The sequence below is a fragment of the Acromyrmex echinatior genome, chromosome 8, assembly GCF_024713525.1.
Source record: "Acromyrmex echinatior isolate Ae372 chromosome 8, ASM2471352v2, whole genome shotgun sequence".
NCBI lineage: Eukaryota > Metazoa > Arthropoda > Insecta > Hymenoptera > Formicidae > Acromyrmex > Acromyrmex echinatior.
In genome coordinates this window covers 6,359,478-6,380,553 of record NC_141859.1, presented here as the reverse complement: position 1 = coordinate 6,380,553, position 21,076 = coordinate 6,359,478, and the positions used below count along the sequence as shown (strand labels likewise).

The 21,076-nt window shown below is 42.0% G+C and overlaps 1 protein-coding gene across 1 annotated transcript in view; it reads left to right on the top strand.

Moving 5' to 3' along the window:
• Positions 1–19,962, top strand: part of sty (sprouty signaling antagonist) — a 39,140-nt gene extending 19,178 nt beyond the window's left edge. Inside the window, exon 3 of the mRNA XM_011053405.2 lies at positions 15,023–19,962. Within this exon, the coding sequence (XP_011051707.2) occupies positions 15,023–16,905 (1,883 nt within the window). The 3' untranslated portion in view covers positions 16,906–19,962. The remainder of the gene's footprint in view (positions 1–15,022) is intronic.
• Positions 19,963–21,076: the final 1,114 nt, after the last annotated feature.

The window sequence follows — 21,076 nt, the reverse complement described above, 5'->3', positions numbered from 1 at the left end:
CTATACTTCATAAAATTCGCTTGCACAACGCATTATCCACAGAATCCCGTAATCCTCTGACGAAACAATGTCTGTCCGAGCCATATGAGATCGTCGTCATGACGTCGCTAAGCTCGCAAGTGTTCCGAGCCTTTCGGACTCGGAGAGTTTCTTCTTGACAAAGACGCGTTCAACGGCATGTCATTTCGGTAAACTACCTATGAAAGCAGATATTTAAATATTTTCGATGGTGAAAAAATTCTTCCTTGAATTCTTCTTTGTTGAAAGAAGATTATGCATTGAAATATGTAAAATGCTCTTAAGTTTTATTATGTCCTAGCGGAGGATGTCCAAATATACTTGTAGAACTCAATTTCTTATCTCTCTCTGCAGCGTTCGAATATTTCTCAGAAATTATTATCAAATTTGTCATTTTTAATATAATTTATTGGGTCATCTAAAAACCGCGGATACTTTTCAGATGACCCAATATATGTTCAAGTATACAAAACAGAATACTGTCATCATTAAATTTAAAATAGCCAAAGAGCAAAAGTAAGGAAATTTGTGAAAAATATAACTTTAAGATGTAATTTGAAAATAATCAATACACCGAAAAAAAATATTCTAAAGTTTATTAGTTTTGGTAAATAATTTGTTTTGAATGTACAACTAAATATTTAATAACTATAAATATGTATATGTCTATTTGGTACAAACCATTAATTGGATTTAATAATCATTTTTTTATTCGATGAATATTTAAAATTTAATACATTTCTCTGTGTATATATGTATATACATATATATACATATATATAAAATAAGAACGAAATTACAATTATATCCAAGTTTTATAACTAATTAATAAATATATAAAATTATGGTATATAATATGCGCGGTATCAAAGGGTCAAAAGGACATAGAAACAGCGAAACGTAGAGGAAAAGTTGTCGTCGCCATTTACTTATCTGGATGCCTTTGCTGGGCTCGTTCGTGTTACTTTGCTATGCTCGCCGCGGAATTGCGGATAGCATAGATTTGATCTGAAACGTGCGGGCGTGCTCGCGCTCGCGCATTCGCTCCTCCAAGTTCGTTCGATTATGCGGCGAACGGCGCGACGTTTTCACGTCGAGTCGTACAGGATCTTCGTCGATCCGGGGGGTTTCTTGGCAGTGGGATATTACCTGGAAACGCGTCGCTACTCTCGCGCGCGATCGCGCCGAACTGAATGTCGCGGCGGAAAGTCGCGTCGGCGTTCAGATCCTAAGATTCACTCTCGCGAACGTCCGCAAAGCGAAGCTCGAGATGCGCCAACTAAAATGGGAGCTTGAATTGAAACGTTCGAAATCGAAAATACACGAGCTTCGTTCCTTGTATAATCTTACGGGTATAATCTTTCTAAGTTTCACACGTTAGGTACGGTATTGCGTTCAACATCGACGACGTAAACGACATTTAAATTTTACTTAAGCCTGCCAGACTACGGACTTGGCGGATCTTGTTTCTAGCTGTCTCGAACGCTCGAGATGGCATAAACAAAAGAAACGTCGACCACAATGTGTTTGTTCCAAAGAGTGTTTGTATAGCCATGCACATGTAAATTCTCAATCATAATTCTGTAGTCAGAAATGATAGATTTATTTCTTAAGTAATGTCCCTGTCTGAAAGGGACGGGAATCAAAATTATCTAGACAAATATTTTTATTTATTAACATAAAATTTCAGAATAAATAAGTCTTTATTATTTTATTCATCGACACATGATATTTGAATGTATGGTATAGTTTAAGTTAAAATTACTAATTAGTGTATTTAGTGCAGGAAAGAATCGTCCAAAAAGTATATCTAAAATATATTTAAATATACTTATAATAAATATAGGTACTGATATACAAGAAAAAATTGATACACTATAGGTATAGTATTCTAAATTTTATGTTAATAAAAAAATATTTGTATTTAGATACATTTAAGTACATTTGAAGTATCTGTATCTAGATATTTTGTTTTTCTAGTACCTGCATCTGTATCTTAATACATTTTTCCCATAATACTCGTACCTATACTTAGATATGAAAAAAAAGTACCAACAATGTGTGCAATCAATTTGTTTACGATATATAAAACGACTCCGTTTTTGTAGAAGAACAAAAAATTGGAAGGAATACATAAAAGAGTGTGCCAAAAAAAAATTTATAGCACCGCATGCCATTGGTTTGATGTGGCTGATCTACATCCAAAGAAGAGAATCGTGCATCGTGCTATTCTTTGTCTCGTGCTTTTGACTTTGCTCGCTCAAGGGAATGCGAGAAAGAGAGAAAGAGAACACGAGGCCTTTCTTCCTCCCGATTCCGGGGCCGAAAATAAGCTGATCCAATTCCAGTCGCGGAGGATGCTCGATTTTTCGTCGCCTCTCGCAGCCGCCTCTCGAATTCCGTAAGCACCGAGAGTTTTGCCGGTACGACGACGTGTATACGCGACGGTGGCGGTGGCGACGCGGTCATTGTGTAATTGGCTCAACCCGCGAGGCACGCGAGTCCGCCTCCCTCGCGCGCGCTCGCACACGCGAAATCGGAAATGCTCGAAATAAACTTACAACGCTCCACTCTGACGCACCGCACCGTCCGCGTATACACGCGCTCTTCTTCCCGCGACTGTTAAGTATCAAACGCGACTGTAACCGTCATGAGAGTAACCGGTCATGCTGTTTTTAAATTTTATTCAACATCCACATGTATTCTATCTTGTTTTATCGTATCACAGATCTCACGTTTTTGTCTCCGTTCGCCGATCTCTGTCGAATCTCTGCCAATTTAATGTGGCCATTAAACTATTTATTCCTGTGCTACTCTCTTTGATTCCAATCGAAATGTGACTTCTTGCTTTCAAGAAGATTTGTGTGTGTGTGTGTGTGTGTGTGTGTGCGTACCTGACTGCATACGTTATTCTGTTTTATTCCTACTCCAATTCTCCACTCTAATTCACGCATCTCGCCACTATAAATAAGGATGTTTACTTCCGCAATATTGCGTCATGTCTTGCCCTCAAATATTTCTGAAGTTGACATCCTCGGCGTTGCCTAAGTATCACTATCATCTTGAGACATCTATCCAATTTTGTTAAAATATCAAAGGCTCCGCGAGACGGATATTATTGAAGTATTGCCAAGAAATATTCGTCTTAAGGCGCAAGCGTCCCGTCTACACCTTGCGCGAAACTGTTTATTACGACGCCGGCCTCTCTCGATTCATCGCTTATGCGAACTCCGACGCGGGTGTGGCTGTTATTTCGCCGTCTCTGCCTTCCTCGCGATACGACGCGACAACCGATATCCGCTGGAGAACGAGCACGCTGCTTAAAATGGCGCACGTTGCATCACACATTGATGTACACGATGTTGTACATCAATTATTGCGGACAAGATGCTCCACGCATCTCCGTTCCGTTAAATCCCGACGGCGGAACGTTTATGGGGCCACCTGATCCGCCACAATTTCTTAACGTATTCTTGAGAATTAAATGAAAAAAATTCGAAATTTGTATGGAAAGAATAATTTTATTAAAATATTAAAAAATTTAGATAGATACAGATCTAAAAATAATTTTGTTGTGGACTGTAAAAATAATTTTGAGGACACTTACACTGATTGCTAAAATGTAAAAACTTTTTGAAGTATTTTCATTATACTTGAATTCCTTACATAATTATTGTAATGGTTCAACAAAATTATTTTCAGATCTATATTTAACTAAATTTTTAAATACTTCAATAAAATCGTATCGTATTTTTTCTGAATACAATAACAAAATTCTTTCTATTTACTAAGAAAACAAAAATATTTTAGTGCCTCTAGCAAAACTATTTATTTGAAGCATTTTTTAACAGCAATAAAATATTTTTATATAACATATAAAAAAAATTTAGTTGCTTTTACAAAATAATTTCTGCTTCGTAAATAATAAAAATATTTTCCCCAATGTACATTCTTGAACTGAAGTATCACTCTCCTTTATCTCTTGGATGAATATTTAACATGAAATCTGAATATCTAAAATTTCTATCGAAGTCGAAGTGTATCTTTCGACAGATTGGACTTGAACGTGGGGGAGAAGAGAGTGCCAGAGCGGATGTCGGGGGAGGCTTTAAATGACCGCGGTCCTTCACAAGTCATAACTGATCGTCTTTGAAGAACGCGTATGACGTACTCGCGGGAGTGGAACGTGTTATCGAGAGGGATAGGTGCGAGTTATTTTCGCGACCGGATTTTTCGGCATTAGAGAGGGTCCGCTCGTTCGCTCGCGATGTGACTAAGCCAAGCAAGCCTTCGTCAAAGTTTACTCGGCTGTTCGCTCGTTTACTCGTTGCTCATTGCTCGCCTGTCTCGCTTAGCGTGCCTGCCTGTCCGCTTCTCTCCCCGAATCAGCGAAGTAGCGACGAATCGTCGAACCCTCTGTATCACAAGAATGCGACAAATTTTATTTTTTTATTTGGTAGCAATTTAGAATGGAATATATTTTCGAAGTTCAACACAAATATCTAAAGAAAACCATATTTGGTCAAAACAGATTTTAGTGTCTAAAAATATTTTGGTGAATTTTGCAACTTCCAGCTCAAGTTACATGCCGATTAATTGTCGGTTTTATTTTTTAAATGATTTTAAAATTGTTTGAAGAAAAATATACTATAATCTTTTATCGATAACGCATCGCAGTAATAAGCGTCGATCCATCAGAGACTTAGTGTCGCGTGTAATTTATTTTTGCTAATAACTTATTTGTCTAGTGATGATAGTGTAATTGGGACGTTTTCGAGAATGTTACTTCGAGAGACTATTCTGCGCGAGACATTGTTCTAATAATAATAACTACGTCATTTTTCCGGATATATGCCCCGAATCCCACGAACGTTAACATATGTTTCACATTGCGTACACTGGTGGCAAACATTGGAAATGTCCCGGCCGGGACGGACTACCAGGAAGCGATAAGTCAAAAAATTTTGGCCGGTTCGCCCGAGTCTCGGAGCCGTTTTGCCGGTGAAACGAGGAGACGGCGTTTTAACGCTTGATGCCAAACTAGTGGTGCAAGTGCGCACGCAAAATACCGGGAACGACACCTCGCTGGCGGTGTCCCGACGTGCTCATCATTCGAAAAAAGTCACTTTCGTTACGTCGAATTGGAAAATAAATGTAACGTTTTACGTTCACTCGCATTATCTCGGTCAGTCGACCGACAAGGTAGTTAGACAAAATATTATGATCAACACTACGTTTTAATTGTCGCTCCCGTTCTCCGAATTGTAATATTAATTATAAAATATAAACGCAGGAAGGAAACCAATTTATATATCGCGTTACTATCTCGTTGTAGTTTCTGAATCATTTGTTTCAACGTAACTTTAAAAGCACGGATCGTTTGACGAGTGATTGGAGTCTAAACGACGATATGGAACATCTCATTCATCATCGTGTATATCAATACAGCTCCTTGAGATCGTTTTGAACGTTTGGGCTCGCCGTACACGTGCGTACGTCACTGTATTCACAGTGCTGCGGATGTGTCAGATTGGTGGGAGGAAGGTGGGGGAGGGAGGAAAGGGAAAAGATGTCGTGCGGGGTGAAGAAAGGGAAACGAGTGGGAGCGACGTGCCCGATTGCGCGAGTGGGAGCGGGAGAAGAGAGACGATGCCGGGAGAGAGGAAGAAAGGAGAGGAGCAGAGAAAGAGACGAGAGTATTGAATGAGTGAGAGAGAGAGAAAGGTGAGAGCGGAAAGAGGGAATGTCGGCGATACGGGCGCTAGTCAGACAGAGATGAGATGAATGAACGTGCGTGTTTACGCGCGCGTGTAAGACAAAGAGAGGAAATGGAATAGAGTGAGAAAAGGAGGTGTGCGCGCGCAAGAGAGAGAGAGAGAGAAAGAGAGAGGGAGCGAGAAGTGGGCACACGAATGAATGAACGGTGCACGACGAGGATGGAATTAATGAGTGGGATAAATATAGAATGGAGTAACGCGCCAGAACAAGACGGCCGCGCGCTATTTCTCTCTCTCTCTCTCTCTTTCATCCACCGTCGTTCTCTCTTCTTTTCCATCTGCGCCCTCTGTCGGTCTCGGTCTCTGTACGCTCGCGAACTCGCCTCGTTGCTCGCTCGTGCAGCTTGTCGTCCATGCCTGCGCGATCGTAAGCCGAAGTTGCAAAAGTAGCGTGATGAACATCACGAGATCGATTTCTCTCCATATGTAATAATCTTTGACGCTTGAAATGACCTAGGAAAACGGGATCTTGCGAGATCAAATTTATTTTTAGAGTGAATATAAGTAAATTAATAATAAAAGTGGAGATTTACTTTAATAATTCTTTTTTCTTTTTTTTTTTTTAGCATGAGACATGTTCTAATGTACCTACAAATGGTTTTGTTATTTTATCTAATTTTTTTATCTATTTAATATCTACGAATAGTTTTATATTATTCCAATTTATCATTACACGAAGAAAAATGTTTTGTTGAATTAATTGAAATTCTGATGAAAGATAAACGATCCAGAATTCTGGTTAAATTCATCAGAATTCTGGTTGAGATAACCAACAAAATTCTAGTAGATTTAATCAGAATTCTGGATCGTGTTCATTTTCCACCAGAATTTCAGTTAATTCAAACAAATATCTTTCTCAGTATATTCTCAGTATATTATTCTCGCTATTTTTTTCAATCTTTGATGTTCAATTCAGTGCAGTCTCTTATAAAATAGCTGAATAAATTTATGGAAATTCATTTCGTTTTATTTTTAGACGAAAATATAACATTTCGAGAAATCGCGTCGTATCGCGCAAAAAAGGTTCTACAAACCTTATCGAAATGCGATCGCTGAAATACTACTACGTCATATCGCGTCACATCACTCGCGGTTCTCTCTTTCTCTTTCCTTTCTCTCATATCCGATCGATCACGCCCCCTATCGATAATATTCCTCACGCTCACGCCATACGCTTCTTACGGAACGGAGAAATGTCTGATGAAAAAAAAAAACGTCGGGAAAACGGATGGAAATAATCGACAACGTCGGCGGCCCCGCCGCTACGCAGACGACGATATCGCCTATCGCACCACCATCATCATCGTCATCATCATCATCATCATCGTCAGCATCGCAACTATTACCACCACTTCCTCTGTCCATCGAACGCGACCACGGCCGTCACTGTCGAGTCGCGCCGACGCCGTGTATGACGGCGGCGCGGTGCCGCACGGCGGTGACGACGTAGGTAATGTTTTCATTCAATCCGAAGCTTCAATGATAGCTTCCGTCCATTCATAAAAAGCTTCGTGTGCGTCGGGCCGGCCCCAGGAGCGGCGCTCGCGTTTGCCCCACGTTATCGCCAGATGGCGACGCCGTACTATGTGCGAACGCCGCCCGAGGGAGTCCTTCTTCCCCCTCCATTCCCTTCTCGCTGCCTGTGTACGAGCCCCTTCCCCCGCCTGCGCTCACCCCGCCTCCACCTCTTTTCACTTTTTCTCCTCCGTCCCCGCGTCCGACTGTCGCCATTCATGGCTTCCTTCCCACCGTCTCTCTTCCTGTTTCCCCTCCCTCCGCTTACGTTTCGTCCCGCTGCTTCGCGCGTTATGTCTCTCTGCTCGTTTCCCCTGCCTTTTCTCTCTCTCTCTCTCTCGCTCGCTCGCTCGCTCCCTCTGACGTGCCCCCTTCGCGTCGGCCGCCGCCTTTCCAGCTTGATTCGCTCGCAGCGTACCCATTGTCAGTCGTTCGTCGGCGGTCGTCGTGCGTGTTTCGTGACTCGTGTCTCTATCTCGCTCTCGTTGATTCTCTTCTACTCCGATATCCAGCTGTTGCCACGAGTTCCCTCGGACGAGAAAGAACCTCGTTCGTGGTCCGGTCGAGAGAGAGTGCCTGGTGGATAGGAAATCTAACGCGAACGAGATCGTTACAGTGATGTAACCCCATCGACAACTTCGACGAAGACGTACTTCTTCGACGTCGGTGTCCCGGGAAGAGAGTACGAGAGGGCGAGATATTCCGCCCAGCTCGCGTACAAGAACGGTACGAAACGGCGAGGGGGAAGTGCGGCAAGTGCGGAATATGAACGGAGGACGAAAGTGCGAGTAGCGGATCTCTCGCGCTCCCGTTCAAGTGCTCGCGAGTCTCTATCTCTCTCTCTCTCTCTCTCTCTCTCTCTCTCTCTCTCTCTCTCTCTCTCTCTCTCTCTCTCTCTCTCTCTCTTTTTTTCTCGTGGCTCGTCTTCGATGCCGTCGCCGTGCCAGGCCGAAAGAGAATGCGGATTCGACCGTCGCTACGAAGCGTCAGCCCGAACCCACGGCGACGACGGCGACTCGAGGAGCACCGCGTTCTCGGGAACGTTCTCTCGCGAGTGTCCACGAGATCGTTCCGCGAACTGCCGTCGCAATCGCGCGTGAGAGTGCGGTCTGCTGATCCCGACGAACCACGTCGGCCACGGCGGAACCCACGTTCTTTTCTGGCCGCTCGCTAGTCCTATGAATTTTCAGTAAGTTTTCCTCCTTCTCTTTTCTGTTTTATCTTATCCTTATTTTGTTCTTTCATAATCAACGATATCAAGTCGATATTAAGTGATATCAAGTAATCTAAAATCTCTACATCGATATCATATCAATATCAGATTGCACTTAGACTCGTTTTTACAATATAGAGAAAAATGTCTGGTTGAAAATAGAAGATTCCGATTGTATGAATTAAAATTCCGGTTATTTTAGCTAGAATTCTAATAGATTTAACCAGAAAATTCTGATTTGTTCATTTCAATTAGAATTTCAACTCATCCAACCAGGTATTTTTCTCGATGTGATGACCTAAAGATTAAAAGTAACTAAAGAATTCATCAATGAAATTCATTCATGAATTCCTTTGATGACTTGAATTTTCCTGGTGACTTGTAAATCTTAGATAACCATACATTGTGAAAATGAAGCTTTAAAGGTGTTCTCCTCGGTAAAATAAAAAAGGTTACAACTTTATAAAATATTTATTTTCTATTTAAAGTAAATTAAAAAAGAATCGTGACAGAAATTCGCCTTTCAACCGATTGTGTAATTTTTTGAAGTAGTTTTTTTTCTTTATTTTGATAATAAACAGCACAAGATATTTCTTCTTTTAGCAGTTGCGAGTTTTTTTAGTCGCTGCATAAATTCGAAATTGTCGCGATTAGAGTAAAACGATGAGTTTGTCGAATCTGCTTATTAACATAAGTATGCATAATAAACTCGTCTTGCAATCGAGACGTCGGTTTCATTAGAATCTTTTTTCCGGACAAGAATACAACATTCCTCCTTTTTTTCTCACAATCAATTCATTATCGCTACTTGTAGACCGGATGTACATCCGCTAATATCGAAGTTGCGGTCGTAAAGTTCCACACAGCGGCTAACTGAGCTGTGAAGTCAGCTGAACGTCAGTTAGTTAATTAGGTAGAATTTTTTATCTTTTACACAATTTTTGTATTAATAGCGACGTTAATCTTGAATCTGCATCTAAATTATAAACACCATTAATTATCTGCGATGTGACTCTAAATCGTGGTTTTACATTAGAATAGCAGGCAGGATTTGAGACTAAAAATTATCAATTTAACAAGATAATATTTCAACGTTCTAATTGACATGAACGATGGTTAGAATTTGAATAAATCCTCCCATAATCCGAAGCTTGTCTCAGCTTGTCTTGAGTCTTTATAGATACGTTAGGATGGAAATCGTAATCATGAGCGAGATGTGTTTTCCACTCTGATTATAACACGCCGCTCCGTATCGGGGCAACGAGAGCGTATAATCGGTCATCGTGGTCCACGACGGATTTCACGAGATTCTGGTAATCGCATGGATTTCTACGTGCAATTATGCGTGGCGATATTACGCGCGCGCGGAGAGAAGGAAAGAAGTGTCGTTATCGTCCCATGTAATTGAAACTCGTTAGCGGATCGCGCCACGCACGAATCTGAAACGTCGGGGAAACAGATAACGGGGAGGAAGAACCGTATCCGGCCTTATCGCGCTCGTTTCCGAACGGAATTAAAGGTCGCTATATTAAAACGCCGGGATTCATGAGCTCGCTCATCAAAGGAGCTTTATGCGCGACGTTCTAGTACTGGCTAGTCTCGATGCGACAGATAAACGGGTTTGGAGGGGATAGAAAGAGTCTCCGCGTATTCATAAGGTACACATTTTAAACACACAATCCCGCACTCGAAATGTATCTTATAGATACGTACTTTAAATATATTCTATTGGCGATTTATAAAATGACTTCATAGATTCTTTGTACTCCGCTCTTACGCTTCAAATCTCTTAATCGTTTTCTAAACATGTTTAGAATATTCCGTCTACTTCTTCCTTTCTTTCTAAAATCCACAATAAGTGTGAAATTTTCTACGAATTTACGAAATTTTAAATAACATTGCGCTATGAATTGTGCATCATAATTTTTTTAAGACTTTTTTTAAGACTAATTTTTTTTCAAGATTTTTTTCGATTTACTAAAATTTCTGAGTAATATTGCTCCTTGCGAATTATGTGCTATGACTTATTTTGCTTGAGACTGGATAATTCATCACCCGGATTTACAAAAGTCGTCAAAAGTTCGCGATAATGTTGCTACAAGCAAATTATTATGGTTCACGATTCAAGACGTTTCGTAAATATATTCCGAAATTCTTTTTTCTTATCGGTGTATTTAATCAAAACTTGTTGCGACGGTTCGTTAGTTATGCATATCTAGACCGCAGAGGAAACCGATATCGAAGGAAGAACTTATCCACTCTTATCGTGGATGTTTCCGACTAGCGTTAAAAACTGTTTATGCCACTCAATGCTAACTCGTGCGCGTACATATAATATCATGCTTTTTGCTAGTTTTGCTGCGTTTGTTCGATTTAAAATTAGAAAAAAGCTTATTTCATATAATATACATTGATTTACGAATAACATTCGAGTATCTCCCGCATGTCCATCCAATTATTTCCACATTTAACGCGATTTATTTTTTAATTAACTCCTTTTTCAGAACTATGCATTAATTTTTTACAAAGATTTCCATAAATATATAAAATTATACGAACATTCGTTGTTTCAAAATTATTCAAAGATTAATCGAACTTGATGGATCTATGAAACTCGAGAAGCAATATTATTTCTTGATTTTTTTGCATGTGACGTAATATAATGTTCATTAGTAATTCGATAAACATGCGGCACGCGGATGTTGTATCGCATAATCATTGCATTGTCATCAATTAATTTATCAGAAATTTTCTACGAACTTCTTTCGTTTCGCGCGGTTCATGATCGATTCATTTAATCGTTACCAGGAAAATCCGCGAAGACGATCGATCGATCAACGATGTATCTGCGACGAAAAATAATTCGCCTATCTTTATGAATCGAAAGAGAATTCTGATCGATCATGAAACCCGCTCTTAAAATCGATAGAACGTTTTAAAGACAAATATAAAATGACAAATAGCTGTGGCATAAATAATGTTCGTTTCTAATTCTTAGACTTCGAAAAAAGAATGAAGAGCTAGTTGAACCATGATTAAAATTAAATTACATTGGCAGAAACGGGCATAAGACTGGTGCGCGTTTCTACCAATGTAAATTAACTTTAATTAATCTCGATTCAACTTCATCTCTTTCTAATTCTTGGATCTAGAAAAGGATGAAGAGTTAGTTGAACAGAGATTAAAATTAAACTACATTGATAGAAACGAGTATAAGACCAGGAATAAATCGACACAAGTTAAACTGCATTCCTACAAAAAAAAAAAAAAATTCAAGAATTTATAAAGTTATGAATCGCGTTTTATTTAAAGTATTGTGTGATTTCTCTTATACCTGACAGCTGACTTTTTTTTTTAATTCGTATCCTTTCGCCGCGCGGGCGACGCCCGTGCTGTTGAATCGTCAGTTCTGTCCGCGCAATCTGTCAGTCGACGCAGATCAACCAAGATGCGTTTTCGCTACGAACGCTAGATTCAGCAAAATCGTAACAGCCAGCAAAATTATAATCAAGCCGGGAGGGGAACGTCGGGGGGCCAACCAGAACCAGTCGAAGCGCACCGGCCGCTCTCGCGTTCGCTCGCGAAACGCTCGTCTTATCTGCGCGGCGCGGGCGGTTGGCGCGGAGCGGTTAAAAGCTTTGACCTATGGCAGTCGGTCGACGATAGCCGGCCCGTGCATTCCACTTCGAGCGCACCCTTTCTGAATGGCCCGCCTGTTTCTTGCCGCGATCGCTCGACGCCGCTCTGCTCCGCCGCGACGACGAGCAAGAACCGCCGTTGGCATCGTCTAGCGCTCGAGTGATTTGTCTCGCAATTGGCGTAAGTCAAATTTTCAGATCAACGCGTTAATGAAGCATCTTATCGAAGCAATGACGATTTCGAAATACGATGCTCGTAACGAGGTATTTATGTTATTAATGAGCGAAGGGTTTTTTTCCACGATTATTTACGAGGAATATACAGGAAGGCTACTGAGTACTCTAATACTCGTTTCTATCGAAGTAGTTTAATTTAATTTTTTTTTTTTGCTTCAACTAACTCTTTATCTTTTTCTAATTCTTAGACCTAGGAAAAGATGAAGAGTTAATTGAACCGAGAAAATTAATCTACATTGGTAGAAATGGGCATAAAAGATTCTAAGACGTGATTTCACACACAAGTTCAAAACAAAAACTTTATACGATCATATCCAAAATGGCTTAGATTTAAAAATACAAGGAGAATGTCAAAGGGAAGATTTTGAAAATCATTCGAGTTATTTTGATAAAAAAAACAAAATTTCATTAAAATAAAGTTGTTTTCGAAATTTTAGAAAAAATAATTTTTCCTTTAACTTTAACACTTTGTGTTTTTAAAAAACTAGAGGCTTCGAACATATTATATGAAGTTTTCGTTTTATTATTAGATTTGTGTAAGGAACCAAATCTTAAATTTTTTAGAGTATTTATTAGTCTATATAGATTCCTATACAGCACAGATCTCCAAAGTACATTTTATAAAATTATTTGAAATGAATTTTGGTCTCGAATTGTTCAATTATTTCTTATATTTCTATTATTTTCTGGGAATACTTCTTATCGGAATTCATTTAATAATTCAATACGTGCCCAAGAGACATCCAAAAGATTCTACGTCCTAAGAGAACGCCCATTGGATAAAATTACTGGGTCCTTGCAAGATGTAGATACTTTCAAATATCTACATTTCGTGTCGATAAAAAGTATCATGGAGGTAGCGTAAATAGAATGTTAATTTCGATTTGAGAGATAACGGAACGGGCGTTTTGGAGATTTTCGAGCAGGATTGATACAGTCTCGTCGAACCGCCGTGAATCGAAGCACGCTGTACCAGGGGAAACGACGAAGTGGAGCGACTGATAAAATAAAGCCGGAGGAAACTCGCGGAGCGTCCACGATTAATGATCTCGATATACGCACGATTCTCGGAACGCGCGTAATAATCGGGCGCGCCTCGAAAGCCTGAACGCACTGAGAGCTCGTTCACGTTACAGTCGCAGACTTTAATTTAATTCTGCGCCATTCCTCCGATCATGCCGCCGATCACCGTGTAGCTCAGGTGAATGAGCGAGCTACGTGCACGCGCGAAGGTACGCATGTATACGTAATCGATGCAACAACACGATTCCGAATGCAGGTTTGCGCGTAACTCGGGAGTGGCTTTCGTAGAGGAGTAGAACGTTCAAGAGTCTGCTCTCGAAAAGTAACGTTCGGCTCTCTTTCTCAGTCTCTAGTCCCACTCTCGGTCCTCCAGAATTTCCTCATCTCTTAACTTCTCATCTCTCAATTCCGATTCTCATTTTTTTCATCTCTTCATTCTCACGTAGTACAATAAATCTGATCAATTATAAAAAGTTAATCAGACCGCAGAGCAAATCCTTTTTTATGTTATAAATGAAATTATGACTTAACGTCGTTTGTCGATTCGCATTCCGTTTTTCATTTCATCGAGAGTGTAAGACTCGAAAATTCTAAGCGCGGCTTTAGTTGAGGTAAAAGCGCGCCGTCGAGGACGCGATCGGTCGCGCTCGAACGAGACTCTCCCGGTTCTTCCACACCGTGGGCGCCGCGAGTGGGTTGGTGACCACCGAATCGAGAACTCCACGGCCCACTCGTACCATGCTCGCCCACGTAGAAACCGAACCTCTCTTCGTGACCGCGTAGGTGCTGACCCGACGCCTCGCCATACCTTGTCGTCGTCGCTTGACCATTTCGATTTCTTCGATTTTTGAAAACTCGAGTCCACCAACATCTTCTCATCTTGGCAATGGAGTCACGATTTTCTATTTTAGCATCATCTCTCGTTAAGAGGATACGATCGATGTATGAAAGTTGTGTTTATTATAACATTCTATTTTTATTGAACAAATTATTTTTATAGTTTATTTACTGTGTTATTTTTAATGGTATAAACTAAAATTTAAAAAAAATGATAAAAATTTAAATGTTTTTATAAGAGTATTTTAAATATTCAAAATAATTTATGCAACGTTTCATTGAGATTCATTGATTATAAAAATTGAAAACGAATAATTATTTTACAAGACAATTAATTTTTATATTGCAATGTAACTTTAATACTTAAGTACTTTTAAAAAATTTAGATTTCTATTAATCTGCTAAATTTTTTGTGTTACTGTTTAAGTGATTTAGAACAATCTGATTTTTCATGATTTTATTATTTTGAAATATTAGTCATATCTGAAAGGTAAACCTTAGAAAGATACTTTATTATAGGAATATCGTTTAAAAGGATATTCGCTATTTTAGAAAGATTATTTATTTTAGGCAATAATTTTCTTTAATTTATATAAGGAAGATATTCAATTAAATAATTAAACACTTAATAAAATACTTGCTAAAAAAACTTAAATATTTTAAGAAAATATCAATGAAAAAATATGCAGTGTGTTAAGTATATAGATAGTTGTACCTGATCTAATTGAGTATATAACACGACGTTTTGATTACGATGTTTTCAGGTGGGGATGAAGCGCGTGTCGCGAGGGCGAGAGGAAGCGGACGCGGAGCATTACCGAGCCCCATCCTCGCTAATGGAACGCTCTCGTCGAGAGTGTCACCACCTCGCGCGGGCTGGGCAGTGCGGACTACCGAGGCGACACTTACTCCAACGTCAAGTCAGCGTCCATCGGTTCCAGATACATCGTCGACGTCCGTCGAACGATGGGCTAGCGAACGAACGGCACCGGTTTGGTCGGATCGTGCCGCAGCGTCGTTGTCAGCAGCAGCAGCAGCAGCAGCAGCAACAACGGCAACAAACACACGAGGAGGATCGTTCTCCGCAGCGGATCGAGGACCAGCTAGCACAGCTGGTATCCGTCTCGAGCATCGTCGGATCGAGGAGAGGAAGGAGTTGGAGGCGACGAAGAAGGTGGAACATTGGCAACAGCAACAGTGTCAGGATCAGTGTCAGCAGCGACGTCATCTCCAGACGTCAGCGACGCAAAGTCCAGGAGCAGCAGGACTATTTGAATTGAGCGGTCGGCCGATGTCGCGTAACGATGCGATATCGCCGCTCACGCGGCCTCCCTCCTCGCGAACAAACATTACCGGGGACGGCAACGACGACTGTATCAGCGGCGCCGGCGAAGACGCGGATTCGCGTCTCGTCCATATTGAGACGCGCGTACATGATCACAGTCGGCCGTTTCCGCCGCCGCGGTTACCGCTCGTGCACATGACGACGATGCCGTCCGTGCCGCCACCGCCACCGCCACCACCGGCGTCGCAATCGGTACCCGGGTCTCCGACGCTTCGCGTCGCGCCTCTCACCATGCCTCTGACGCCGTTATCGAGTTCCTTCCGTAGCAGGCCGTCCCTGCGTCGCCCGCAGAATGTAGAGACGTCACCGAGCGACGCGAATTCCAGGAGTCTGCTGTCACCTTCGTCCACGGACACGACGATAACGACGATCGCAACGTCGCCCAGGAGTCCGATCGGCGAGGTGAGCCTTGCCACGCCACGACCGGATGGCGAGAGGACCATCAACGAGTACGTCGAGACGCCGTTCAAGAACTCGCGTTGCAGTCAGGAACGACGCCTCGATGCCGATAGCAAGACGGCCGGCGACTGTCCGAAGAATGAGAGGAGGCATCATCACCATCACCACCATCATCATCACCATAGAGGTCACGATGATTCCACGGTGGTGCCAACGCATCGGGGACGCGGTCGTGCGAGGAATCAAAGTCTACGCGGTTTCAGCGGTTCGGCAACCGGCGGCTCTCCTGTCGCCACGTCGACGAACACGGCGGCAGCGAATGCCGTCACGAAGCAGCCGGTCTCTTTCACCAAGGAACCGGCCAACACTCTTGGCACGAGGACCTACGATCCGGCTGGCCTATCGATCATATGCGATTTTTGCGGTAGATGCCGATGTGAGTCGTGCCGGGAACCACCTCCGCTGCCTAGTAAGTGGCTTTGTGACAATACGTGCCTCTGCTCGGCAGAGACTGTCCTAGACTATGCATCGTGCCTGTGTTGCGTCAAGGGTCTCTTCTACCACTGCGTGGACAGCGGCAGCGGCGGTGGCGTCGATAGCAGCATGAACGGCGAGGCCGCGACGAGTTGCGCGGACGAGCCGTGCTCTTGCACCGGTAACCGCATGGCATCCAGGTGGGCCTGCCTAGGCGCCCTATCCCTGGTGATGCCCTGCCTATTGTGCTACTGGCCTCTTCGGGGTTGCGTTACCCTTTGCGAGGCTTGTCACGCGCGTCATGCTGCACAAGGCTGCCGGTGTAATCCAAACGTGACCGGTAGCAGGCATCACCCCATCACCAGCGATATTGGAGACTCGAGGGACCCAGAGAAGAGGCTGTTGGATCCGGTCACGCCGGAGCTTTGAGCGGAAACCTATCCACACGTGGAAGAAACACCGCGTGTTTCCTCAGTGATCAGAAGATCAGAAAATTTAGAAACGTAGGGCCCCACCCTGATGGACATATCGGACGTGTGTGGGGGTGGGGTCAGAGGGAGCAAAAGTGAATTACATCAAGTACAAGAGTTGCATTTAAGTCGAGGAGAACGATATCGGATTTTGACGAACTTGTACGTTTGACGTCGCGAATGTCTTTATTTATTATTCTTCCATGAAATGTGTGTATGCGAGTACTTGTGTGTTTACGTCTTGATGCGTTTTTGCGTGTGAGAGAGAGAGAGAGAGAGAGAGAGAGAGAGAGAGAGTGTGTGTGTGTGTGTGTGTGTGTGTGTGTGTGTGTGAGAGAGAGAGAGAGAGAGAGAGAGAGAGAGAGAGAGAGAGAGAGAGAGAGAGAGAAAGCAATGTACGAAAGAGGCGAAGATGTGCCTGTACGTGTGTATTTGTGTTTTTGCATGCGCGAACGGTAGAGGAATGAAGTACGCGGAGTAGCGTATCGTCCAGACATACCACTTACGCATAGATAACTCTATACATAATGAATTATACGCATTGTACCACGCGCCGAGCGAAATCGAACGAACGGTAATATATCGGGGTCTGGGGCAGGGGAGGGGGGGAGGGGGGAGAATTACATACCCACACAGAGTAAAGGAAAAAAAGCTAAAGTATATATTATATATATAAATATATAAATATATATATATATATATATAGATAGAAATGTATATTGTATATTATGTTTGTATAAAGAACAAACTTTTCTACGGTTAATTTATTTGCGGCTGTAACGCTAAGTGTATGGTTCATGAAAGAGCGTGAGACAATTGTTAGAATGAGAGGGGAGAAGAGGGGGGGGGGGAAGGGAAGGGAGAAACGAAAGCAAATTGTACCAATGTGGCCGCTAAGTTGAAGCCCACTAGCATGACCGAAAGTTTTTTTGACGGTAAAAGAGACAGAGATCAGGTGAAGAAAGAGAAAGGGAAAGAGAGGAAGAGATAGAAGTGGAATTTAAAACGCTAATTTTTGAATTCATACGACATGATTTACAAGTAATGGCGTAAAAACGTGTTGCGAGGAAGCTATATTGATAAAATCAAGTTACATCAATGATTGTACAAGCAAGAAAGGGGGGAAAAGGAGCAGAAAATAGCGGAAATCCGCGCAGATCGCCTTTTCCATTTCGTTAATGTTCTCTCCAGTATTATCTAGTCCTGCGAGCGTCCTTTTCTCAGTTAGCGTTTGTCATTTAAGACCGGACTATGCGGCATGCACGCGTGAGAATGAAGTCACGAGAAAGAGGAAGCTCCCCCGCTCCTAAACCCCATGCCGTCCCCGGTGATTTCGTTAGCTATAAATAGGGACTTAAGATCGGTAACATTGCAGACGAACTCGCACTCGCTTTTCTCGCCAGTCGCGGAAAATGGCGAATTCACTTTTTTTTTCTCTCCCCATTTATCTTTTTTCTCATTCTCTCTCTTTCTCTTTCTCTCTCTCTCTCTCTCTCTCGAGGGGCACCGGGTGCGACTGGTGCGCGATTTAACACTAGAACCACCATTAAGTTTTATGCTTTATTGTATTATTTACGCATGTATGTGCATGTGTAGAAGTACGAGAATTTTGATGAAAATTTTGTACTTCCACACATCGGATTACTTCAATGTGGATTACAGTTTTGTGTTCTCGTCGATTCTAAGCAATCGATTCGTGTATGAGTCGAGGGATGAGGGATCTCTCTCAGGGACATGGCAATATGGTTCTAATGTTAAACGCTTGGCGTGCCCGCAATTATTCTTCATTAAAAATCACCCGTTAATTTGTTCAAAAGTAATTCGACGACTAGATTTTTTTTCCTTTCAGCGATATTCCTCGGCGCGAGTATCTTCGCGCGGATTGGAAGCCAATTGATCAGAGTGGAGTCGCGCAACTCGATTTTAGCATTTCAGCGCGAGGCGTGGGCAGATGATTGTGTGTGAGCGAATGCTCGGGTATAACTGGGTCGATTGTATGGGCAAAATAATTGCGTGCGGATGAAGATGAGGCGAGAAGCGAAAAGGTATGCGGGGAAACGTGTCGCGATTCAAGCAATCTGTCATTGCACGCGTTCGAGGAGAAATTGCTCGGAGTAATCGGAATAAGCTCGGCATTTTTGTTTCTCTCTTCCTCTTTCTCGATGGCTCGCCTCACCCTTCTTGCCAAGGGCGGGCACTGAGACAACGGGAATAAGAAGAGCGAGATAGCACGAAAAGAGCGTTATGGCCTCAGTGCGAGAACGTCTAGACGGTGCGAAAAAGCGTAACGTAGTTTCTAATGTAAGATGAATGCGACGGACAGTATGACGAGAGAGAACATCGAGCCGGATAATGTCGAGGCGATTTAGCCTTCGTCCTTTCGCGATTCGTGAGTCTTCAACGTTCATGGTCTTCCCGACCGTTCCAAAGAGCATTTCCTCGTTCGAAATGAGAAAATTAATGATTTCTCAGTAAATACACAGAACGATATCTGATCTTCGGACGGATTTCTCGGAATCTCTTAAATCACCGGTCTCAACTGTGGTTTAACTGATTCCTCGTATCTTTCTGGTTCTAATTCGATTTATTTCCGAATGGAATCAGAATTGAGATTCACGTATACCAATTGTATAACAATATTTTTTTTTTTAATTTTATTTTGCATTTTCTTTCGATCGCGAGATCGGCGGAATTTATACTCGGAATCGAAATCGCGAAATTGAACGTGGACGTTCGCCCGAGGACAATGCGATTGCACACCGATCGACCAGCGAACGCGCGAAAGGACATGAAGGCGTGAATGGAACGCGAGTGCATGTGTATATGTGTATGTGGGCATACGTGCGTGTATGTGTATGCGTGTGCGCGCGCGCGTTTGTATACGCGCACGTGGGTGTGTCTCGCCAAGCGAAAGAAAAGAAGTTTTTATTAATAATAAGTCTATACGATCTGTATATGTCTTGTAAATATATATATACATATATATATACATATATATATCATGCATAGATATGTACATCTTGTGTGTTTATATATTCAGCACGTTTGCTGAGAAATCTCTTTGCAAAACGTGCTTAACCATCCCAATAATTCGACATCCTTTATCCTGTGTCTTCATTCTTACTTAAAGCATAAAATTCCAATATTAGAATAAAAGTCCGATAAAGTATCGTTAGGTTTTCAGGAAAAATAATTCTGTAAATGGATAAGTAAGGCATAATGATTTCGACTTTGAAGATCTGAATGCATTTTACATTAATGCTATTCTACTTAATTAAATTTATTTTTCCTTGAGAAAGAAATTGAGACGCTAATGAGAATACAGCACAATTATATAAGCGCTAATTGTGAAACTTTTATTACTTTAGAAGACATAGCTGTTAAACAAGTTGAATTTTATTGTAAAATTCCGAGATTCATTGTTTACCACGTTTTACAGTCGATAGATCAGAACAAAAATTCACTATCTGTATTCTCTACCATTGAATATTCCGTTTCGTTTCTTTTTTTTTTGGAGGAGGGGGAGGGAGGTCGATCTTGTCCGAGGAGTATCCTTCCGTAACTCGTCGTTGTCGACGTCGCCATCGCCAAGAAGCCGAGAGTTCGCTTCTGCTCTGTTTGCTTTGCAACCGATCGACAAGGCGATCATTACCGAGAGGTCCCAGATCGTCATTAGCGGGCAATTGAATGCATCGTGGCGCGGCGAGGGAAGCGAACGGATGTAAGCCCGTTAGGCCGACGGGCGCAATGCAGTTCTGCCGTAACGTTCATTGCAGCCGCCGAGTCTCTCAAGCTCGAGGGATAAAATCGAGAGATAGAGCGGTATTAGCTGTGCGAGGTGTTAACGGCAGGATTGTGATACGTCTCGCGCCACATGGACGTAATTAATTCTAGGTAATGCTAATGCGTACGTAACGATCTTGAAATGAATCGCCATTTTGCATCAAAGATATTTTGACAAAATAATATTTCGTTTTGTTGTTAGCCAAGTCGGAATAGATATACTGAGAGAAAAAAAAAGTATTCGTTTAACTAAGTAATTAATTTAGTCCGTCTTTATTTCTTTCAACGGAGAATGTATTTTCTTCAATGAAACAGAAAAAGAACTAAATTGATTTAGTCAAATAAAC